This window comes from Pipistrellus kuhlii, unplaced genomic scaffold, assembly GCF_014108245.1.
Source record: "Pipistrellus kuhlii isolate mPipKuh1 unplaced genomic scaffold, mPipKuh1.p scaffold_m20_p_1, whole genome shotgun sequence".
Classification (NCBI taxonomy): domain Eukaryota; kingdom Metazoa; phylum Chordata; class Mammalia; order Chiroptera; family Vespertilionidae; genus Pipistrellus; species Pipistrellus kuhlii.
In genome coordinates this window covers 31,263,306-31,285,638 of record NW_023425404.1, presented here as the reverse complement: position 1 = coordinate 31,285,638, position 22,333 = coordinate 31,263,306, and the positions used below count along the sequence as shown (strand labels likewise).

At 36.3% G+C, this 22,333-nt stretch overlaps 1 protein-coding gene across 5 annotated transcripts in view; it reads left to right on the top strand.

Annotated features, from left to right (window-relative positions):
• Positions 1-22,333, top strand: part of PIAS1 (protein inhibitor of activated STAT 1) — a 106,387-nt gene that overhangs the window by 23,392 nt on the left and 60,662 nt on the right. For 2 of the 5 annotated variants that reach the window (XM_036437817.2, XM_045581196.1), the window contains exon 2: positions 8,105-8,549. In XM_036437817.2, coding sequence (XP_036293710.1) covers positions 8,105-8,549 — 445 coding nt within the window. Of the gene's footprint in view, positions 1-3,601; positions 3,698-5,452; positions 5,534-8,104; positions 8,550-22,333 lie in introns of those variants that run through there. The other 3 variants (XM_036437812.2, XM_045581201.1, XM_045581193.1) reach the window with 3 other exon arrangements.

Sequence of the window (22,333 nt, the reverse complement as noted above, 5' to 3'; positions counted from 1 at the left end):
AGTAGGGGCTGGGGAGGGACAAGAGGGCTCCAGCGTGTGAGCAGTTGAATTCCTGGTCAGTTGAACTCCCAAGGGGACAATTTGCACATTAGCCTTTTATTAGGATTAGCAGGCTGATTTTTAAGTTGATAATTTTGTATGGCCTGAGAATGATGTTATAAATATCCAAATAGCCTTTGGCAGAAAAAGATGACCCACCCCTGAGCATAGAATGCATTTTCTCTCTCACTTTGTGTTTTGTTAATATTTGTCTCTTCCTCCTTTTGGGCTTCTTTCACATAGAATATTCCATTTCTTTAATTGCTTCTTGTCTTGTTGACACTTTAATTGTAAATATGCTGTTTTGTCTGTTTTTGGTTGGGGCAATTGGGAAAGAATACTCAATTTTATAATTTGATGGACTTAAAATTCATTAAAGCCCTGCTTATTATTTTTTAATTCTAGATTTTATTTGAAAAGTGATTTGGTTTTTCCTATCCATATGTCAGGGGTTTTTGTTTGCTTGTTTTTAAATACATACAATGGAAATAAAAATAAATTCTGGTTCTTGTGAGGTTTAAATAAGATAATCATTATTATCTAATTGTCATAGTGTAAGCTTTTAATATATATTAGGTTTATCATTATTTTTACTCTATTAACCCAAGTAAATGATGCTTAAAACTTTTATTGAAAACATTGCTAATATAGAAAGATTCCACTGTCTAGTTGGATTGTTTGTATTTCTTTATGGAAGAGTAGAAGAATGAAAAGAGTTAATTTAGTAGTTATAGCACTATAGAATTTTGAAATTTTAAGGAACTTGAGAACCTCTAATTAATTTCTCATTTTCTGAAGTGAGAAAATAGACCTTGAAAGATTGTGATTTAGTCAATTAGCTGAAGACTAGCATATCTTTGTGTGTTCATTGTTTATTCTTATATTCCTTGTGTCTGCATACTCATTTAGAACCTGTGCATTGATCCAAAAATTATTTTATTTATTTATTTATTTTAAATATATTTTATTGATTTACAAAGAGGAAGGGAGAGAGATAGAGAGCTAGAAACGTCGATGAGAGAGAAACATTGACCAGCTGCCTCTTGCACACGCCCCATCGGGGATGTGCCCGCAACCAGTGTACATGCCCTTGACCGGAATCGAACCCGGGACCTTTCAGTCCGCAGACCGACGCTCTACCGCTGAGCCAAACCGGTTTCGGCCAAAAATTGTTTATTGAACATCTGTTTGCAGAGCAGTTTTTTATTGAAATAAAAGTCATATTTTTCTCCCTCTGGACAATATGGTTGGCAGTGTGTTAGAATTTTAAACTCTAATTTAAAAAACTTTGTTTTTTATTAGAAAAAATATTTCATTAAAATTTTTAAATGTTTTTAGTGGGTTATTTTTTAGTGTTTAAGTTATCTAGAAGGAGCTTTTCTAAGGGCTATATCTATGTTTCATGAGATGGGGCAGTACATATTGATAAATAGGAATAGTTAAATTATCAAATACTGATGCCATGTCATTGGAATGCTAGGTTTATACTTTGCTTGAAGGAGAATGGAATCTGCATTTTTTGTCATTCTCTGGGAGCCAAATGCTATCACTATGATGGAATAGACCAGGAACGGAGGAGCATGATCAGCTAGAGGTGTAGGAACTATAGGTCATTTTTCAGTCATATTGGGGGGAAAAGAAGATAAATTGGGTGGAACAAGATTATGGAGATATAACCAACTTGATTTGTTGCTTTAGGTAGAGACTGCCTAACTAGGTTTTCTGGTTGAACTCGGTATTGTTGACAAATTGCTAATCTAATATCTGCTTATTAACTATTTCCAGTGGAGAGGATTAAGAATGATCCACACCAAAACTGGTTTGGCTCAGTGGATAGAGTGTCAGTCTGTGGACTGAAGGGTCCCAGGTTCGATTCCAGTCAAGAGCATGTGCATTGGTTGTGGGCACATTACTGGTAGGGGGTGTGCAGGAGGCAACTGGTCGATGTTTCTCTCTCATAGATATTTCTAGCTCTCTATCCCTCGCCCTTCCTCTCTGTAAAAAATCAATAGAATATATTATTTAAAAAAAAGAATGGACCTATAAGTCAAGTCAGTTTCATTGGTTGAAGAATCTGGCTTTGAAAATAATGAATTAAATATTTTTTGATGTACTGTAGTACAGGCTTTACTGTATGCAATTTTAGCATTTTTTATTTCTTTGCTTTTGTAGGTAGAAAGTAAAGGTATAAATGAGATATGACATTAAGTGCCCATTTTGTCTATCTTTAGAATTCATTTTGGTGTACAATTTGTTATAAATTGATACTGGATAAAGATTCAGAATATAGTCTGCTTTATGACTAATTCTTTAAACCATGGCAGTGGGGTGTGTGAATGAGAGTAATTATGTTGTTTTACAGGAAGCATCTAATTCTTAATCACAATTTCAACCTGACCTTTAATAATGTAAGGTCATAACTAATGAAACAATAAAACTGGCACTTTCTGTTTAATTGTAAAAGCAGTTTGTCTACTAATACTTAATATTGCTTGACTAGTGACATGTATTTGTCTTTCTAAGACTATGTTTCCTGACTCTTAATTGGAATAGCACTCTTTCATACATGTGTGTATAAGGATATATATATGTGTGTGTGTTGGTAAAATTTTATGTTTCTGCAGAGGAGATTATGTGAAATGTCTTACTGAATTATAAGCACCCCCCCCCCACTCTCTTCCCATTCACCTACTCTGCCTTGAGAACATTGGAAGCCAACCTTATATTGCCAAAGAAAGAGATTGGAGGATTCATTTCTATCAAAAGTGATCAGACAAAAGGTATCTTCAAAATAGCAAGGTTCCTGTCCTATTATTTTAGAATAAATACCCTGGTTTGCTCACTCACACAGATCTTCTAATCATCTTTTAGTGTCATACTGTTAGGTATAAATGTAAATCCAAAGTTCTCTCATTTTATTTTAATGATTTAAAAAAAAAATATATATATATATATATATATATATATATATATATATTTTTTTTTTAATTGATTTCAGAGAGGAAAAGAGAGAGACAGAAACATTAATGATGAGAGAGAATCACTGATTGGCCCCTCCTGCATGCCCCCCACTGGGGATCGAGCCTGCAACCCCCATATGTGCTCTGACCTGATCTCCTGATTCATAGGTTGATGCTCAACCACTGAGCCACACCAGCCAAGTGATTCTCATTTGAGGGAAATGTTAGCATGAAAGGTAGAGATAAAAGCAAATAGCAAAAAGAACTCAGGTTATAGAGACAGTGCAGAGATAAGAAGAAAACAACAACAATGTATAATTTATATCCTCAGAAAAGAAGATACTACATTCATCGAAAATAATGAGATGTAGGGAAAATAAAGAAATTTGCAGCAAACAGAAAAGCTTATGGAAGTTAAAATTTTAATAGACGAGTTAGAAGATAAAGATGAGATCTTTCAGAAAATAGAGCTAAAAGACAAGAGATAAAAAATGCTAGGGAAAAAGTAGAGAATCAATCTAAGAAGGCCAGTATCTAAAAACAGAGAGCTCCTGAGTTAGGATGGTTTGACTTTACGATGGTGCTACAGGCATATACATTGATATTCTCTCAGGTTAGCAATATGCAGTTAAGGTATGTTCTCAATCCTGGGCTACTGCAGTGAGCTACAGCTCCCAGTCAGGCCTGCCATCACCAGGGTAAACAATCAAATCCTCTTCTGTGTACCCTGTTGTCAGTGTTTTTTGGATATTGTATTCTGAGCATGTTTAGGTAGATGTGGCTAAGCTATGATGTTCAATAGATTAGGTGTATTGAATGCACTTAAATATTTTCAATTTATAATGGATTTATCAGGAAATAATTCAAGAAGCATTATAATAGGCAGAGGAGAAAGAGGATAGGAAAAAAGTCTAAGGAAGATAAGAAAACTTGCCAGAACTAAAGAACACATCTCTAAAGTTAAGACTCAGCAATTATCACTTCAAACAATTGAAGAAGAAAAAAAACAAAACAAAACAAAACAAAAACCAGCCCCACCACAAACCACATGATACATTGTAAAATGTCAGAGCACATAAAGAGAAGCTTCTGTAAGCTTCCTGAGAGGGATATACAGGTGACCATGAAGTATTGGGGATCAGAATGGTGGTGTGCTATGCTTCTTAACAGCAACACTGGAAGCCAGAGGACATTGAGGAAAGGCCTTCAAAATTCAGATGGAACATGTTTTCCTGTCTAGAATTTTATACTGAGTCAATTTTGGTTATTAAATAATGGGTAAGTAAAGATATTTTTAGACAATGTAAGAAAAAAAATGGAGAATGTGTTATGGTAAGTACAAAGGGTAGAAATACCCTACTAAAAAGAAAACCAACAAAGAAGTGAGACTAAGGCAATAGGATCCACTATGGAAGAGAGACCAGGGAATTACCAGGATAAGTTAAATCCTGGTATGACCATAATTGTGTACAGGCCTAGAGAGCATGTAGTCCAATTTGGAGCCTGATGGAGGAGTACAGGATACATACATACATGTGTGTACACACACATGCACAAATTTTTTAAAAAAATACATCTTTTTATTGATTTCAGAGAGGGAAGGAGAGGGAGAGAGAGAAAGAAACATCAATGATGAGAGAGAATCATTTATCAGCTGCCTCCTGCAACTCCCTCCCTCCCCCCGTGGATCTAGTCCAAAACCCTGGCATGTGCCTTGACTGGAAATTGAATAGTGACCTCCTGGTTTCATGGGTTGCCTCTCAACTACTGACACCGGCCAGGCCAGAGGCATATTTTTAAGAAAGGGGTTAAAACAGATTTCCTCTTTCTTCTCCCCGCTTCTTCTAGGTATTTGAAGAGTTTCTACTGTTGTCAGACCCCAGTGTTAGATTTTGAGGGTAACATGCATAGCCTTGTGTCTCAGTGGATCTCATTCTGGACATGTAAGCACTTATATAAATAGAAAATTATAATACAGTGATTTAGTGCTAAAATAAAGATAAGAAAAATGACCAGTAAAAGTAGTGAAGAGAGTCATTAATTCTTCTAGGCCTAATGGGCAAAAGCTGTTCTTTGAGGAAACAAAGCATTTTCTAGAACAGAGAAGTAGAAGAGCTCATGTTTCTTGGATTAACCAGTTATATTGCATATAAAGCTCTTTATACACTCTTTTTCTCACTTTTGTGGTGTTTTTTGTTTTTTTTTCTGCAAAGAACTTCTAGAGCACATGTGTCAAACACAAGGCCCGCGGGCCAAATCGGTCCCGCCAGGCCTTGCAATGTGGCCCGCACCGCGCTGTCATCACTGCACTCTGCTGCGTTTCCATCACAATGACAGTTTATGACTGTTCAGTAAACCATTCGGCCCACGATTTAGGCTGGATTTTAGATTTTGGCCCCTTCTCTGATTGAGTCCGACACCCCTATTCTAGAGGATTGACTAGGGGAGGCTGTCATCTCAGGGAGTGGTGGGGAATTAAGGAAGGCAGTTTAGTATGTTGTGAGGGGATAAAACAGTTGAGGAACTAGCAAATGGTAAGTTTACATTTGTCTTCCATCTTAACACCTTTCTGTTAGTGGTGATAAAGTCAGGATTTGCTTTTAATAGATGTACGATTTTGGATAAGTCATTTTTCAATAGAGTTCATTTTCTCCACTTTAAAATGAGACGGTGCAGATCAAGCATGTCAAACTCAAAAGCTAATGGCCTAATACTAGTTAACCAAGTTTACGTTTATGTGGGCTGCAAAACACACACACACACACACACACACACACACACACACAAAAGCTTCAATTTTCATAGAAACTTGCTTTGTTTCCTCAAAGTCCAGCTTTTGCCCATTAGGCCTAGAAGAACTACTGACTCTTTCTTCACTACTTTTACTGGTCATTTTTCTTATCTTTATTTGAGCACTAAATCACTGTAGGTTTATTTCAAAAAGTATAGTATTAAAAAAAGAACAAGAGCAATGGTAAAAGTAATGTTTTCTTCCTGATGCATGGCATTGCTTCTGGTCTACTGTCTTTCCTACTTAGGGGGAAATCTTATTCACAGTGATTACTTTCAAAACTGACCCAAGGTGAATATCAGTAATTCTGGATCTGACAGGAGACTTACTTTCTTTCATAATCTACTAGAGGCCCGATGCATGAATTTGTGCATGGGTAGGGTCCGTTGGCCTGGCCAGCAATTGGGGCCAGTTGGGGCTGTCTCAGCCAGTTCTGATTAGGGCCATCAGAGAATGCTGGCCTGGGGGAGGGACTGAAGGATGTTGGCTGGCTGCGGAGGTAGGCTGTGGGAGCGCACTCACCACCAGGGGGCAGCTCTTGCGTTGAGCTTCTGCCCCCTGTGGTCAGTGTGCATCGTAACGACTGGTCATTCGATTGACCGGGCATAATGGTTGCTTAGGCTTATTCATTCAGTCAACCACTTGCTATGGCAGGCACTGACCACCAGGGGGCAGATGCTCAATGCACAGGCATGGAAACATGGAACAGACTGATGAATCTCAGAGGGAAGGGGCTGGAGGGAGGGGAAGAGATTAACCAAAGATCTTATATGCATACTAGAGGCCTGGTGCTCGGACTCGTCATGCACCAGTGGGGTCCCTCACCCTGACCTGCAGGGATCAGGCCAAAATCGATCTGGTGCATGAATGGAGATGGGCTAGACAAGCCCTGGAGCCATCCCTTGGTCCCTCCTGGGCCCCGGTTGGCCCCCATTGGGTCTGGGAGTGATGGGCTGGCCCCTGAGGAGATTGGGCCTAAAAGGGCAGTCCGACATCCCCTGAGGGGTTCAGGATTGCAAAAGGGCGCAGGCCAGGCCTAGGGACTCCACCAGTGCATGAATTTGTGCACGGGATCTAGTTGTAAATAACCGCTCACACTGTTACATTGGCTGGGCCGTAAAAATATTTGTTGTGGGCCACGAGTTTGACATGCTTTGTGTAAATGGTGTTGACAGTCTCTTTCTTAGTAGTTGGGAAGAAATTGAGAAACAATGACCAACGCAGTTTGGGAACACAGGCTTAAACAAAGTTAAATAGATTTCTTTACGTTAGGGAAGTGCATTGAACTCTGGACTTTTTAGCCTGGCCTTGCCAGTGTAAAAGCTTCTAAGATGTTTCCCGCACCATTCTTTTCCTAATGGTTTAGTAGTAGAAAGAGAAGGCGCTTTAGAATCTTACATAACTGGGTTTGAATCCTGACTGCTACTTAGTGGCTCAGTAGCCTTAGGTAAGTTATTTAACACTCTTAACTAGTTTCTTTATATATGAAGCAAGAAGGATAACACCGCCGAAACCGGTTTGGCTCAGTGGTAGAGTGTCAGTCTGCGGTTGAAGGGTCCCAGGTTCAAGGACAAGGGCATGTACATTGGTTGCGGGCACATCCCCGGTAGGGGGTGTGCAAGAGGCAGCTGATCGATGTTTCTCTCTCATCGACGTTTCTGGCTATCGCTCTCTTCTCCTCCTCTCTGTAAAAAATCAATAAAGTATATTTAAAAAAAAAGAAAGAAAAAAAGAAGAAGGATAACACCTTGTGTATTTGGAAATATTTAGTGAAAACCAGTATGAAAATATCAAATGTAATTAATATATAATGAGTTAAAAAAGACATAGCTATGTCCTTCAAATTCCAGAATTAGTATAGAATGTAGTACTTGATAATATGTTACTTATATCTTGTATACATTTGGTATTTGAAAAGTGGGCTGCTTATATGTTTCATGTATACTTACATAATTTTTCCCTAAGAAAACAAATGTTCTTGAAAGCGCATTATTATATTTTGCCATCCACATATCAGTCAGCATTCTGGAGTAAGTGCTTAATAAAGAACTCACAGTTTTATCAAAACAGTGGGATGAGGTGAGATGTGGTTAATCTTAAAATGTTTCATAACCCTGGGTAGAAGTCAGTGAATTTATGAATATTAATTTTCTTTGGTTATTTATGTTAAATGATTTAAACTAAGTTTGGCTCACTGTAAATAAATTGTCCTCTAGGCAAATGATAAGGAGAAAGTGTTATAATTAAGTATTGTTTAATATTGTAAATTATATTCTTAAAATACTAATGCTTTACATTTTGTTTTGTCTCTAAGCAAATGGTTATGAGCCTTAGAGTTTCTGAACTTCAAGTACTATTGGGCTACGCTGGGAGAAACAAGCACGGACGCAAACACGAACTTCTCACAAAAGCTCTGCACTTGCTAAAGGCTGGCTGCAGTCCTGCTGTACAAATGAAAATTAAAGAACTCTATAGGCGGAGGTTCCCCCAGAAAATCATGACGCCTGCGGACTTGTCCATCCCCAGCGTACATTCAGGTCCTATGCCAGCAGCTTTGTCTCCATCTACCATTCCACAGCTCACTTATGACGGTCACCCTGCATCATCACCATTACTCCCTGTTTCTCTTCTGGGACCTAAACACGAACTGGAACTCCCACACCTTACATCAGCTCTTCACCCAGTCCATCCGGATATAAAACTTCAAAAATTGCCATTTTATGACTTATTGGATGAACTGATAAAACCCACAAGTCTAGGTAAGATGATTATTCTATAATGATTATTTGGTTACTTTTGGGGGATACATTTTCATTTTAGAGTTTTAATTTGACACAGTTGATTATTCATAATGAAATTTATACTTGGTAATACCATCTAGATTATAATAATGATCTCCCAATTTTAGACAGAATCATATGTATAAAAGCTATTTTTTAGACAATAAAAGTGTAGTCAAGTTTCTAGTGATGGTTGCTGACACAGTAAATATTAAAATGTCTTCAAGAATATAAACTTGTGAAGTATATTTTAAATTATTGATTAATATTTATTATAACCCTTACAAATTAAAAAATTAAAAACCCAATAATTATTGACCTCTCAATTTAGTTTTTAATTTTCAAGAAATTAAGAAATAGAAAACAAATGACTAGCTAGTTTTAATTATTTAAATGAGTTCATGGTTTTAATTATTTTAAAAGGAGAGTTGAGCTTTGATGTGTAGTATTTCAGTTTCAGTTGACTTTTTAAAGTGGACATATGTGCTTTGCAGGTGCACACATACATAATCATGGCAATAGTACAAATACTTGAATTTCACTTACTGTGTTTTTCCTATAATACTAAATAGAATTTAATTAATCAACTTGCAATTTTATTTTTTATGTATTTTTATTGATTTCAGAGATGAAGGCAGCGGGGAGAGAGATAGAAACATCAATGATGAGAGAGAACCATTGATTGGCTGCCTCCTTCATGCTCCCTACTGGGGGATCAAGACTGAAACCTGGGCATGTGCCCTGATTGGGGATCAAATCATGACCTCCTGGTTTATAGGCAGACACTTCACCACTTACTCATACCAGCTGGGTAATCAGTTTGTAATTTTAATTGCTGTATGCAACCTTACTTTATTTAATGGTAGTAAAACAAACGTTATTGTGATCTCTAATACCTTTGGTATATTTAAAATCAAATTTCCAGGTGCTTGTTGTTATAAATCAGTGGTTTTTGGTAAATATGGCCTACCAGCTGTTTTTTGTGGATCTGAGCTAAGAATTTTTTTGTGTGTGTGTGTGGGAGGGTGGGTTTTAAATGTTCCTGAAGAGTTCTTTAAAAAAAAAAAAAAAAAGATTATGCAACAGAGACCAGGTATGTCTGCAAAACCTAAATATTTACTGTCTGGCCCTCACAGAAAAAGTTTGCCAACCCCTGTTAGAAATAGTTAAACATTTCAGTTTGGGTGATTGTTGAGTGTTGAATTTTGAGAACATTTACTGGAATTCTTTGAACTGGGAGATGTTTGTTTTTATATTTTGCAGAATTTACCTGAATAAATGAAGATTGTAGGAGTTATTTTCATACAACATGAATTTTATATCACATTTTATTTTTTAAATAGCCATAATAAGAAAACTTAACAATTGTTGAGAATCTATATGCTTATGAAGCTTACACATGTTCATTATAAAAAATGAAAATGCCAAGTCCTTTCCTTATTAGCAGTTTAATGTGTATGCATATAAAAATAATTTGTTTATTGTTTTTCAAGGAAGAATCATATTATAGGTAGTATTCTGTGATATCTCTCTTCCCCCCTAATATATTTTAGGCATCTCTCTTTGCCTCATTTATTTATTTACATTTTTAATTGAAGGCCAGATATATACACACACACTTATATATGGCATATATGTGTATATATGTGAGCATGAATATATATATTATAGCTCATATGTTATTAAAGATTGTATACTATTCCATGATTTAAAGTCTTTTATTAAAAGACACATATTTTCAGCGTTTTGTTGCCAAAAACATGCTGTAGTAAACTTCATCTGAGATTTCAAGGAAAAAATGCTGGTGGCTTTTATTTGATTGGATTCCTAGCTCTCAGATTTCCTTATAGTCTAAATGAATGTGTCTTACTGTTTTTATTTTCATACAAGTACCAGTATGAATAGATGTTGTTTACACATGTATCTAAATTTTTTTTTTCAGAGAGTGGAAGTGCAGATTGGACCAGTCATGGTGTTATGTAGCCATAACTTAATCTATAATAATAGATTTGCCAAGGTTTGCCACTCTGTTGACTAATGAGTTTTCTGACCACTGCCTTAGGAAAAACAGGCACAGATGATTCAGTACTTCTAAATAGTTAAAATTTTTTGTGTAGTGTAGATAAGGTGTTTGCTACATCTTAATAATATTGGTTACTAATCTTTTCTGCTAAGGGCTCCTTTGGCATTGGATTATATTTCACAGTTTCCTTTTATTTTTGATAATTGAATTTGCCTTCATATGTCTAATAGTCAGGACTTGGAGATCAGGTGATGCAAATTCAAGGACGTAGGCTCTAATAATTATTGAAAAGGCATTCAAAGATTTTATGCACGCTTCTCTACTTTTAGAAAATTTGCCTTCTAACAATTCAACACAAGCTGTGATCTGCACTAGAATTTTGGGAAGTCAAAAGCCATATTTCTTTCGTAGGTGGGTTTCTTCCCTAGAAACTTTGGCTACAGATTTCTGATTTTCAAAACAAAATCCAAGCTACACCTAAATCTACATTCCTTTGTAAATATTCTTTTTATCTGATAAACTTAATAATTTTATTACTATTTGTATATAGTGACCCAGAGTCTAAAGGAACCTAGTGTGTTTTTAATAAATGGGGGAGGGGGAAATGTATTCTTGAGTGTTATTTCAGGAACTACTTAACAATAGTCTCTTTGGTTGGAAAGGAATCTTAGCAATCAGAATCAGTAAAGAACCCCTCTGTGTAATTATACTTTTAAATGTGAGATTAATGAGCCAGCCATTTAGGTCCAGAAGCAAGTAAGTACAGTTTAACAAAGAAATCCAACGTCTATTTTTTATTGGGCTGGAATTTAAAGATAAAATGTATAGTGTATATAATACTTGAGATGTGCATTTCTGACTTTGCCAGTGGGTCCTATACCATTTTGGTTTAGTCTCCCTGTCAAAATTTGAATTACCATACAAGTTGCAGACTAGCTGGTTTAAGGATGTGGTTGTGGTAATCATGGTACAACAAAGAGAGAACCCAATTTGGCAATCCATTTCTTGAAGAAATTTTGTTGGTAGATATCTGGGGCATTCCCTTTCTTCAGTAGCTATACTATTTCAGTGCTGATAGTGCTTGCAGATGACTCCAGTAGTTTTGTATTAAGATTAGTCATTCTAATTTGTTCACACTACTGCTGCTAAGTTTCTTAAAACAAAATGTAAATAAGCTTTAGATATTCCAAGAATGGGATATTGCAGTGCAAAAGAAGCTGGATGTTGAATGCAGTGTTATAATTAAATTATTTTAAGGTAGGTAAAAATGGTTGAATTGTTTTTAAGAATCAGCTTTAATATATGATTTCTATCTGTTCTTGATAGTTCCTAGAATTTTCTTTCCTCCCTCCCTCCCTCTCTCCTTTCCTTCCTACGTACCTATAATAATAAAAGAGTAATATACTTATGAGACCGGATGTCCTTCTGACAAAGTAGGAGCCAGGAGGTGTCCAACTCGGGTCTTAAGTGCCTGTCGGCTACTGGAGGGAAGCCAGCCTGGGTCCCACGTGCCTGCAGGTGGCTAGAGGGAAGCCAGCCCGGGTCCTTGGTGCCTGTGGGCGGCTGGAGGGAAGCAGCCTGGGTCCTGGGTGCCAGACGAAAGCTGATGTCAGCAGCCAGGGGAAGGAAGGCCTACTCTTGCACGAATTTCGTGCACCAGGCCTCTAGTTTTTATATCTTATATAATAAAAGGCTAATAATGCAAATAGACTGACTGGCGGAACAACCAATACATTCCATTGAATGTATATACCAACCACTTAACCATTCACCTATAGATTAACATTTAGGGTTGTTTAGTTTCATGGTTGTTTTGAGATCCTGCTTATCCAAAAGTGGGAGTACTGGGTCATAATGCTAGTTCTATATTTAATTTTTTGAGGGAACCACCATGCTGTTTTCCGGAGCTGTACCATTTTACTTTTCTATTAACAATGCACTATGCATCCTCACCAACACTTATTTTCTGTTTTTTGTTTGTTTGTTTGTTTTGGTTTGTTTGCCATTATGATGGGCTGAAAGTGATTACAAACGTTTATAATGTAAGGGAAATCTCATTTTGATTTACATTCTTTTCATGATTCATGATGAGCATCTGTTAATTCATGTACTATTTGGCTATTTGTATATTTTCCCTGTAGAAATGTCTCTTCAAGTCCCTTGCCAATTTTTTAATTGGGTTATTTGTTTTGTTATTCTTGAATTATAGGAGTTATTTATTTAATTATAAGAGTTTATTGATTTTGAATATTAACCCCTGATTAGATACTGCATTTTCCGGCGTATAAGACGACTTTTGAAATGAAAAAAAGTCAACCGGGCTTTTTCAGTGGTCTGAATTCAGGTCTCAGCAGAGGGAACAGAGAAAAGAGGATGGATAGAAAGCACCTCACTTGGAAATCTAGGATGGCACTATACCACCACCCTAGCAGGCTTTTTTCTAGAACACAGTGTAGCTTCGGGTACAGAACATGTATAATTTGCATGCATAAAAAGCCTGCTTGGATTGGCCAGAGTCAGAGAGGCGGTCTATTAAAAAGAACTGGTGTTGCCTCGGAAGTGGGGGGTAGTCTTACACAGCGAATATAGGCTTAAACCTATGTTTTAACTGTAAAATTATGGGGTCGTCTTATATGCCTGAAAATACGGTATGTGATTTCCAAATATTTTCTGCCATTTTGTAGGTTTCCATTATACTTGGTTTATTATGTGTGTTTTTTAATACAGGGTTTTTTGTTTTTTGGTTTTTGTTTTTAAATATACTGAGTTTTAGAGAGAGGAAGGAAGAGTGATAGAAAGTTGTCTGGTTTCTGAGTTTGTTTCTCAGTCTTTTACCATTGAGTGTGATGTTACTGTAGTGTTTTTTTTTTTATATATATATATACTTTATTATGTTGAAATAGTTTGCTTATAGTTCTTGGTATTGAGTTTTTAAATAATGAAAGCATATTAAATTTTGTCAAATGATTTTTTTTCTGCATCAGTTTGGATGATCATATGGTTTTTCTTTCTTCCTGTTAATGTGGTATATTAATACTGATTAATTTTCATAATTTGAATCATCCTTGTGTTCCACAAATCCTACTTGGTTATGGTGTGTAATCCTTTTCATGCTGTTGAATTTGAAGAGTAGACATTCTTATATTGCTCTTTAGAGGGAAAACATATAGTCTTTTACCCTTGAGTATGTTGTTAGTTGTGGATTTTTTCATAGGTGCCCATTTTGTCAAAAAATTTTAAGTCATGAAAGTGGAATTTAGAATTTATTTAAATGCTTTTTCTCCATTTATTGAGATGATCCTGTGGTTTTTGTTTTTTATTCTATTAATATGATATATTGTATTGATTGCTTTTCATATATTAAACAGTTGCTTTTGGATTTTACCTGAATTTTGATGTCTTATCTCCAAAATGAGTAAATTAACAGTCTTCCTACATTTCTATTTCTGACATTTATGGGGTCTTAAAAATCAATTCTGAATTTTATTATCTTTTTTATATGAGAGTAAAGCTCTAATTTTTCCCAAACTATTTTGAATGAATATTTTTCTGGATATTATTCTATTCCACTTATCTGTTTGTGTATTTCTCCACTAACATGGAATTATTGTATTTAGTTTTTTTTTGTCTTAAAATTTTTGAATAGACATTCATTCGATAGAAAAATCTAAAGTTACAAAAAATGTTTATAATGTAAGGGAAGTTCCTTTCCTCCCTTTATCTCAACCACAGGTGGTACTTTCAGTTCCTTTTACATCATTCCAGAGAGCATATACAAACGTTTGCCACATTCTTTATTTCAGCACCGACTTTGTATGTGATTGATTGGACTGCTTTGTTACGTTTTCTCTTATTGATTGACATATAGGTGTTTTCCTGTTGAAAATAATGCTACATGATATAATAATGCTACATATATCACTATACACAAGTCAAAATATCCAATATTTTGAAGGTAAATTCCTAGAAGTAGAATATGCATTTAAAATTTTGATAGATGTTGACAAATTTTTCTCCATCGTAAGTTTGAGTTAATTTCTAATCTTACTGGTTATGCAGAGTAGTTTTCCCCCTATGCCTTCAGCAATACTGTGTTATTAATCTTTTTGATAATTTCAAATTCAATGGATGATTATTTGTAACTATAGTTTTAACTAGCATTTCTCTTAAGAGTGAGAGTAAAGTGTTTTTGTTTTTATTTATTTATTTATTTATTTTAATATATTTTTTATTGATTTTATACAGAGAGGAAGGGAGAGAGATAGTTAGAAACATCAATGAAAGAGAGTCATTGATCAGCTGCCTCTTGCACACCCCTACTGGGGATATGCCCGCAACCAAGGTACATGCCCTTGACCGGAATCGAACCCGGGACCCTTCAGTCCCCAAGCCGATGCTCTATCCATTGAGCCAAACCGGTCCTGGCAAGTGTTTTTGTTTTTAAATATATTTTTATTGATTTCAGAGAGGAAGGGAGAGGGACAAAGAGATAGAAACATTAATGATGAGAATCATTGATTGGCCACCTCCTGTACACCCCACTCTGGGGATCAAGACTGCAAGAGGCAGCCAATCAATGATTCTTTCTCATCATTAATGTTTCTATCTCTCTCTCCCTCTGCCTTTCTCTCTGAAATCAATAAAATATATTTAAAAAAAGAAAAGGACAAGAGCAGATAATTGGCCTGGTTTTGGCTTTAAAAACAAAACAAAACACAACACAAACAAAACATGCAAATGGTAGAAAATTTCACTTTAAACTGTCATAAACATAAAAGCTAACCCATTAGTTTATGTAAGCAAAGAATGAAGGGCTTGGTGCTGAGAACCATGAACATTACCAAGATCCTTTTTTTTTCTTTCTTTTTTTATATATATAGTACTTTTTGAAAGGGAAAGGAAAGAGAGCTAGAAATATCAATGTTGAGAGAGAATCATTGACCAGCTGCCTCCTGCTGATCCGCTGGGAATCGAGCCTGAAATCCAGGCATGTGCCCTTGACCACCAGAATCGAATCTGGGACCCTTCAGTCGGTCAACCGCCCTCGGCCCCCCTCCCCCCCGCCAGTCCCACTCAGTCTGCAGGTGGATACTCTATCCATTGAGCCAAACCGGGTAGGACCCAAGATCCTTTCTGACCTTGCATTATCCTGTCAGCTTCTACCTCATTAATTTGTTCCATATTGGGGCAAAATTCCATGAACAAATCTTCTGTAATCTCTGTCTCCAACCCCTCACCTTCCATTCTCCTATAAGTCCACTCCAGTTGGACTTTTGCTCCATCACTCCACTGAAAGGTCTGTGATGTCAAAGCCCTTCTCAATTCCCAGTTTTCTCTATCTATCAGCTGCATTTGACACAGTTAACTAGGTTCTCCTATGTATTCTTTCAGGAAACTCCTCTCTCCATTTTCCTTCTATACCAGTGGTCATTTCTTCTTAACACTTCTTTGCTTGTTCCTTTTCTTCTCCCAGATCTCTTTTCTGTCTATACTTATTTCCTTGGGGAGTTTACCTAGTCTCAAGGCTTTAAATAGTAATTAAGATGATCCTAAATTTATATCTCTAGCCAAGACCTTTCTTATTAGTTCCAGAGTCTCATCCAACTGCCTATTAAAAAAGGTCACCATTCGGATGTCTATCTCAGACTTATTATGTGTCTACAAGAAAGATCTGTTCTTTCTTCCAAAACAAATTATACCCACAGTCGTCTTCTTTGTTAAGGATATCTTCATTTTTCTAGTTGCTCAGACTAAAATTTTTAGACTCATCCTGGCCTAACCTAATTAGTTAGCAAATCTGGTTGGCTCTACCTTTAAAATATATCCAGAGTCTGACCACTTCTAATAACTTTCACTACTGCTACTCTGATCTGAGTCACCATCATCTCTCACCTGGATTATTAGGTTGATTTCTGCTTCTACCTTTGTCCCCCTTTATAGTATTATCAGCCAATGTAGCAGCCAGAGTGATTTCTTTTAAATGTAAGCTACTCATGTTACTTCTCTGTCCATTGACCTCCACTGTAACTCATAGTAAAATCCAAAATTCTTATGATCTAGTCCTCTCTTCATTACCTGTCTAAGATCTCCATCTACTAGTATTCATTTTGTTAACTTGGCTGTAACCATACTGGCTTTCTTGCTATTTCTCAAATATACTGTATGTTCTTAGGGCCTTGGAATGGGTGTTTTGTTTTGGTTTTCCTGAAATGCTCTTGCCACAGATATTCACATGGCTATCTCCTTCACCTCTTTTAACTCAAGATATCAATATTTTTAGGAGCCTTACCCAGACTACCCTATTTAAAACGTCATCTTTCATTCAAGTCCCCATTATTCTGCCCCTATTTCTTCCATAGTGTTTATCACTTCCTAACATTATTTATTGTGCTAGGGGCCCAGTGCATGAATTCATGGACCTTGAAAGGACTTGTGGGCTGAGAGGCTGTGGTGGGTACAGGGGCAGGTTATCCCATTATCCACACTCCTACCCAACCCCTTCCGCTGTGGCCTCTGGTCCCCCGTCTGCCAGCAGCCCTGCTCCCAGTGAGTGTGAGTGGGGCTGGCGCCATCAGCAGGTATGAGCAGCAGCTACTGCCCCAATCACTCGTTTAGATCCCTTTCACTTGCTTAGTAATTCTTCCATGTCCTCTGTCATCTTTGCTAGATGATTCCCATTAATACATAACTTTATGCAAACTTTCACATTTTAAAAAAACATTGTTTCTCTTAATTTATCTCCAGCTATACCTCCATTTTCTTTTCCTTCATCACAAAGTTCTTCGCCAGGGGTGTCTTGATTTACTGATTCTGATTTCTTTCCTCCCTTTTTTTCATGAAGCTTTTCTAGGTAGGTTTTCATCTACCCTGTACCAAAGAAACTGCTGTTATTTAATTTCATCAAAGTCATTAAAAATTTCTAGGTTTGAAGTATCAAAAGAAAAAAATTGAGATGACTAATACACAGAATAGAGTGATTCACAATGCAAAACCAATAGGGTTTGAAAACTAGTCAATGAAATACAAATGTAAGACAGTAAAATGTTTGGTCCTTTTTGTTTTGTTTTAAATCCTCACCTGAGGATATTTTCCATTGATTTCCAGAGAGAGTGGAAGAGAGGGGAAAGACAGAATGAGAGAAACACCGTGACAGTGTGAGAGTCTCCAGTGTTAGTCTCCAACCAGGCCAGGGTTGAGCCTGCAATCAAGGCATGTGTCCTTGACTGGAATTGAACCTGGGACCCTTCAGTCCACAGGCTGACATTCTATAACCACTGAGCCAAACTGGCTAGGGCACATGTGTCAAACACAAGGCCCGCGGGCCAAATTCGTCCCGCCAGGCCTTGCAATGTGGCCCGCACCGCGCTGTCATCACTGCACTCCGCTGCGTTTCCATCACAATGACAGTTTATGACTGTTCAGTAAACCATTCGGCCCGCGATTTAGGCTGGATTTTAGATTTTGGCCCCTTCTCTGAGTTCGACACCCCTAGGCTAGGGGGACAATAAGGAGATTTTTATTTATTGCCCTGTGTTGGCAAGGAAATCTAGAACTCTCATATACCATTTGATGCAAGTGAACAACATTTCTGGAAACAATTTTGCAACTTGTACAAAAACTTAAAAGATGTGTTTGTCTTTTGACCCACCCATTCCTTTTCTAAGAGGATATCCTAAGGAAATAAAAGATTATAGAAAAACATATCCACACACCCAGGGAGGAGGAAAGGATTCAGGAAGGCATTGGTCTGGAAGGAAAAATTGAAAATAACCTAAGTGTCCAGCAATAGGAGATGGGTTAAATTATAGCACATTTATATAATAGAATGACAAAGACATGCTATTGGCATGGAAAGATTTTTTTATTACAAATTTTTAAGTGACAAAGTATTTAGTGCAAATTTGTGGGAAGTAATGTGTATATCATACCTGTGATTATATGTATGTATAGGAAAATGCTGGAAGAATATATATCAAGTAGCAGAATTTTAGATTTTTTTTTTCTAACTTGGAATGGTTGTATTACCAGAAAACCCCCCAAAAAAAGGACAACACATTTTTTTAACAGAAAGAAAACTTAACTTCCCAATCATAATATACTTCCTTTTTCTATTTTTGCATTTAAATGTTGATCATCAGGCTTGGTTCGTAGCTGGCTAGCTTGGTTTGACCCAGTCCTGTTTCTTTCCTTTTTAAAATTTTTTATATTTTTAAAATATAAATAAAATATAATTTTTTAATATTTTATTAATTTTTTACAGAGAGGAAGGGAGAAGGATAGAGAGTTAGAAACATTGATGAGAGAGAAACATCAGTCAGCTGCCTTCTGCACACCTCCTGCTGGCGATGTACCCACAACCAAGGTACCTGCCCTTGACCAGATTTGAACCTGGGACCTTTCAGTCCGAAGGCCAACACTCTATCCACTGAGCCAAATCAGTTAGGGCCCAGTCCTGTTTCTTAACCCCACTGTTAAATAGTCTGATAGCCTGCCAGCTGTGAGAGAATAGTTGGGCCAGATAAAGTATTTACCATACAGTACTTGTAGCTTTAAAGTTACCAAGGAGTCTTTATTAGCTCATTTGATTAAATCCATCAAGTGGCCAAGCTACTAATTCAGTAAACCTAGACAGAATATAAAGACAGATAATGTTAAACTCCAGAGGATATGCCTGGCCGGTGCATTTAAAAAAAAAAATACAAAACTCCAGAAGATAAAATATGATGAAAAATTATAGACAAGTTTACCGAAAATGAGTTTATTAGTAACCTGTAATTAAAGTGTGATAAAATGAAATCAAAGGGCTTTATAGAGCTATAGTTCAATAATATTGTATGTGACAATTGTTTCCTTTTTCTTAGTATTGGTACAGTTTTGTTGTATGAGTGGAAAAATACAATTATTTTTGTTGTACCCCAAAAATGTTAGCTAGGTTTTATTGTGAAATATTGACCATCTTGAAAATTCTCACAATCTACCAGTAGAACATTCCAGCAGTATATTTAATGTGTTCGACACAGTATTTTTTTACAAGCTATGTAAAAAAAAACCCACCCCAAACCAATATGTGCTCAATGTGAAGAAGCAGTTACAAAGAAATCAATTTTTGCTTCCCCATTCTGATCTTTTAATGCATATATATAAATGTACTTATAGTATATATTTTATGTTTATGCCTTGCCTTTTTCCCTTTAACATTATGATTTCTCATGTTATTAATATTGTTTTCCTTTAAAACGTACCATTTTTAAAGATAAGGTACATAAAGCAATGTAAATTTGTTGATAATTCAGTATATGCATTGTATTAGAGGAAACAAATTTTCTGTCACCTTCTGTATTAATGGTTATTAGCAGTCTAGTTAATGAAACTATTATTCCAAGCATGTTTTAAAATATTACATAGTTATCCAGGTTTTTGTTTGTTTGTATGAATAAACTGGAGAGCTCATCAAAGATTTTAATGCTGATGTTGTAAATAAGTACTTCAGTTTCACTTTCCCCAAGACAGCAAGAAATATTCTATAACAGAAAGATGACTATTTTTAGCTTTTCTTTCTGCTGGTGAGGTGGAATAGCAAATATTTTTAGAGCAGCTGAAAGTACAGCCACTGAATTTAGCTCAGTGTTTCTATCATCAGAATCTCAACAACTTTGTTTATTTTATGTATCTAGGCTTTACAGTCCAATGTTTTGAATATATGTAAATTGCAACATGATTCCTCTTTTTCTCCTTTTAAAAAAATATATCTTTATTGATTTCAGAGATAAAGGAGAGGGAAAGAGAAATAGAAACATCAATGATGAGAGAGAATCATTGATTGGCTGCCTATTGCACACTCCCTACTGGGGATTGAGCCCACAACCCAGGCATTGCCCTTGACCAGAATTGAACTTGGGACCCTTTAGTCCGCAGGCAGACACACTATCCACTAAGCCAAACCGGCTAGAGCTCCTGTTTCTCTATTTTAATATAGTTCATATCTCCGTAGAAAAATATGTAAAAAAAAAAAAAAAAAAAAAAAAAAAATTTCAAAACCCTTAACTTTCCCTGCATATTTTCTGTATTTTGACTTACAATTAATCTTGGATATGTGGGTAATGCTTTTCTTCCTTACAAATGAAACATTAATAATTAATATTTACGGAGGTGTAGTGGTCAAATTGTCTCTCTGATGAACACATAAGCCCTTAACCTGTTAACCGAGCGGGAACTATAAATACGTCAAACAGAAACACTATCGAGAATGGGTAGGACATATGAATCCGTCCTTGAAATATATGTTGCGCCCTGAGAGGGACGGTATATATTTTTTGTAATCTTTATAATTGTTTGTAAAATTTATAATTTAAAAAATATTTATATTTTATTGATTTTACACAGAGAGGAATTGAGAGGGACAGAGAGTTAGAAACGTCGATGAGAGAGAAACATTGACCAGCTGCCTCTTGCACACCACCCACTGGGGATGTGCCCGCAACCAAGGTACATGCCCTTGACCGGAATTGAACCCGGGACCCTTTAGTCCGCAGGCCGACGCTCTATCCACTGAGCCAAACCGGTCCTGGCAAATTTATAATTTTTTAATTCGACGTTTCCATTTTTTTGTTGGTATTCTTTTCTATTTATTTGTAATTTTGTATTTTCCTTTGTGCTTTATATATAAATGAAAAAAATGTATACATTTCATTTATTTTAATTAAGTATAAATAAAAAATAAATAATATAAAATTACGTCCGCTGGGCGTGACGTACTGACACATCCTAGTGAAAGAGTATGAGCCGGTTGTACGTTGCATAATTAAAAAGGGAACTCCCCGGTTAACAGGTTAATATTTATAAGAGAATATTTTAAAGTAACTATGACCTTTGTTAAGTATGCTTGTTTATGAACACCACTAGAACATCTTTCTAAATTGGAGTGTAGAATAAGTGAAAATTAGAGTGACTTCTGTTTTTATCCTTATTGAGAGCTATTGACAAGTATAAAATTCATGTCACATTGAGAGGCTGAGGTACTACCTACCTGAGGGATACGCATCCTGCATCACCAAACGCCAGTATTCAAACTCCTCTATTTAGCAGAATTTCAAATTTCTGTATATTATAAAACTTTGGATACCTTCAAGCTAGATTACAGTGATTGAAAAGGGTATGGTAATTATGCACAAATATGAGATTTTAGTATAATTTACTATTGCAGATTGGAAAGCAATTAAAGCTTTTAAAAGTGTTAAAGGATTTGGTATGTTAACTAATAACTTTACTATTCACACCTGATGGCATTGCAATCTGGCTTTTGCTCCTACCTACCATGCCACTAAACACGTCCTGCTAAGATCATCTATGACTTGCTGGTTGTTAAATCCTCCTCTCAACTCATTTAACCCTGTCCACTCTTGCTTTGGAATTCTCTCTTCCCTTGGTATCAAGAATACCATTTCCTCTCTATTTCTTTCTGAATTTTTTAGCTATAATTCTTTCTTGACTTGAGCCTTAAATATTAGTAACAGTTCTGCATGGTTCTGTTGTTCAGCCTTTCCCCCCTTTCTGCCCTTTTTGCCATTTTGCTTTAGTAACTGTCTTTTTAAAAAACTTTATATCAAAACTGGAGGCCTGGTGCACAAAATTCGTGCACAGGGTGAGGGGGCGGTCCCTCAGCCTGGCCTGCACCCTTTCCAATCTGGGAACCCTTGGAGGATGTCTGACTGCCTGTGGAAATTCGGACTGCTCGCTCCTA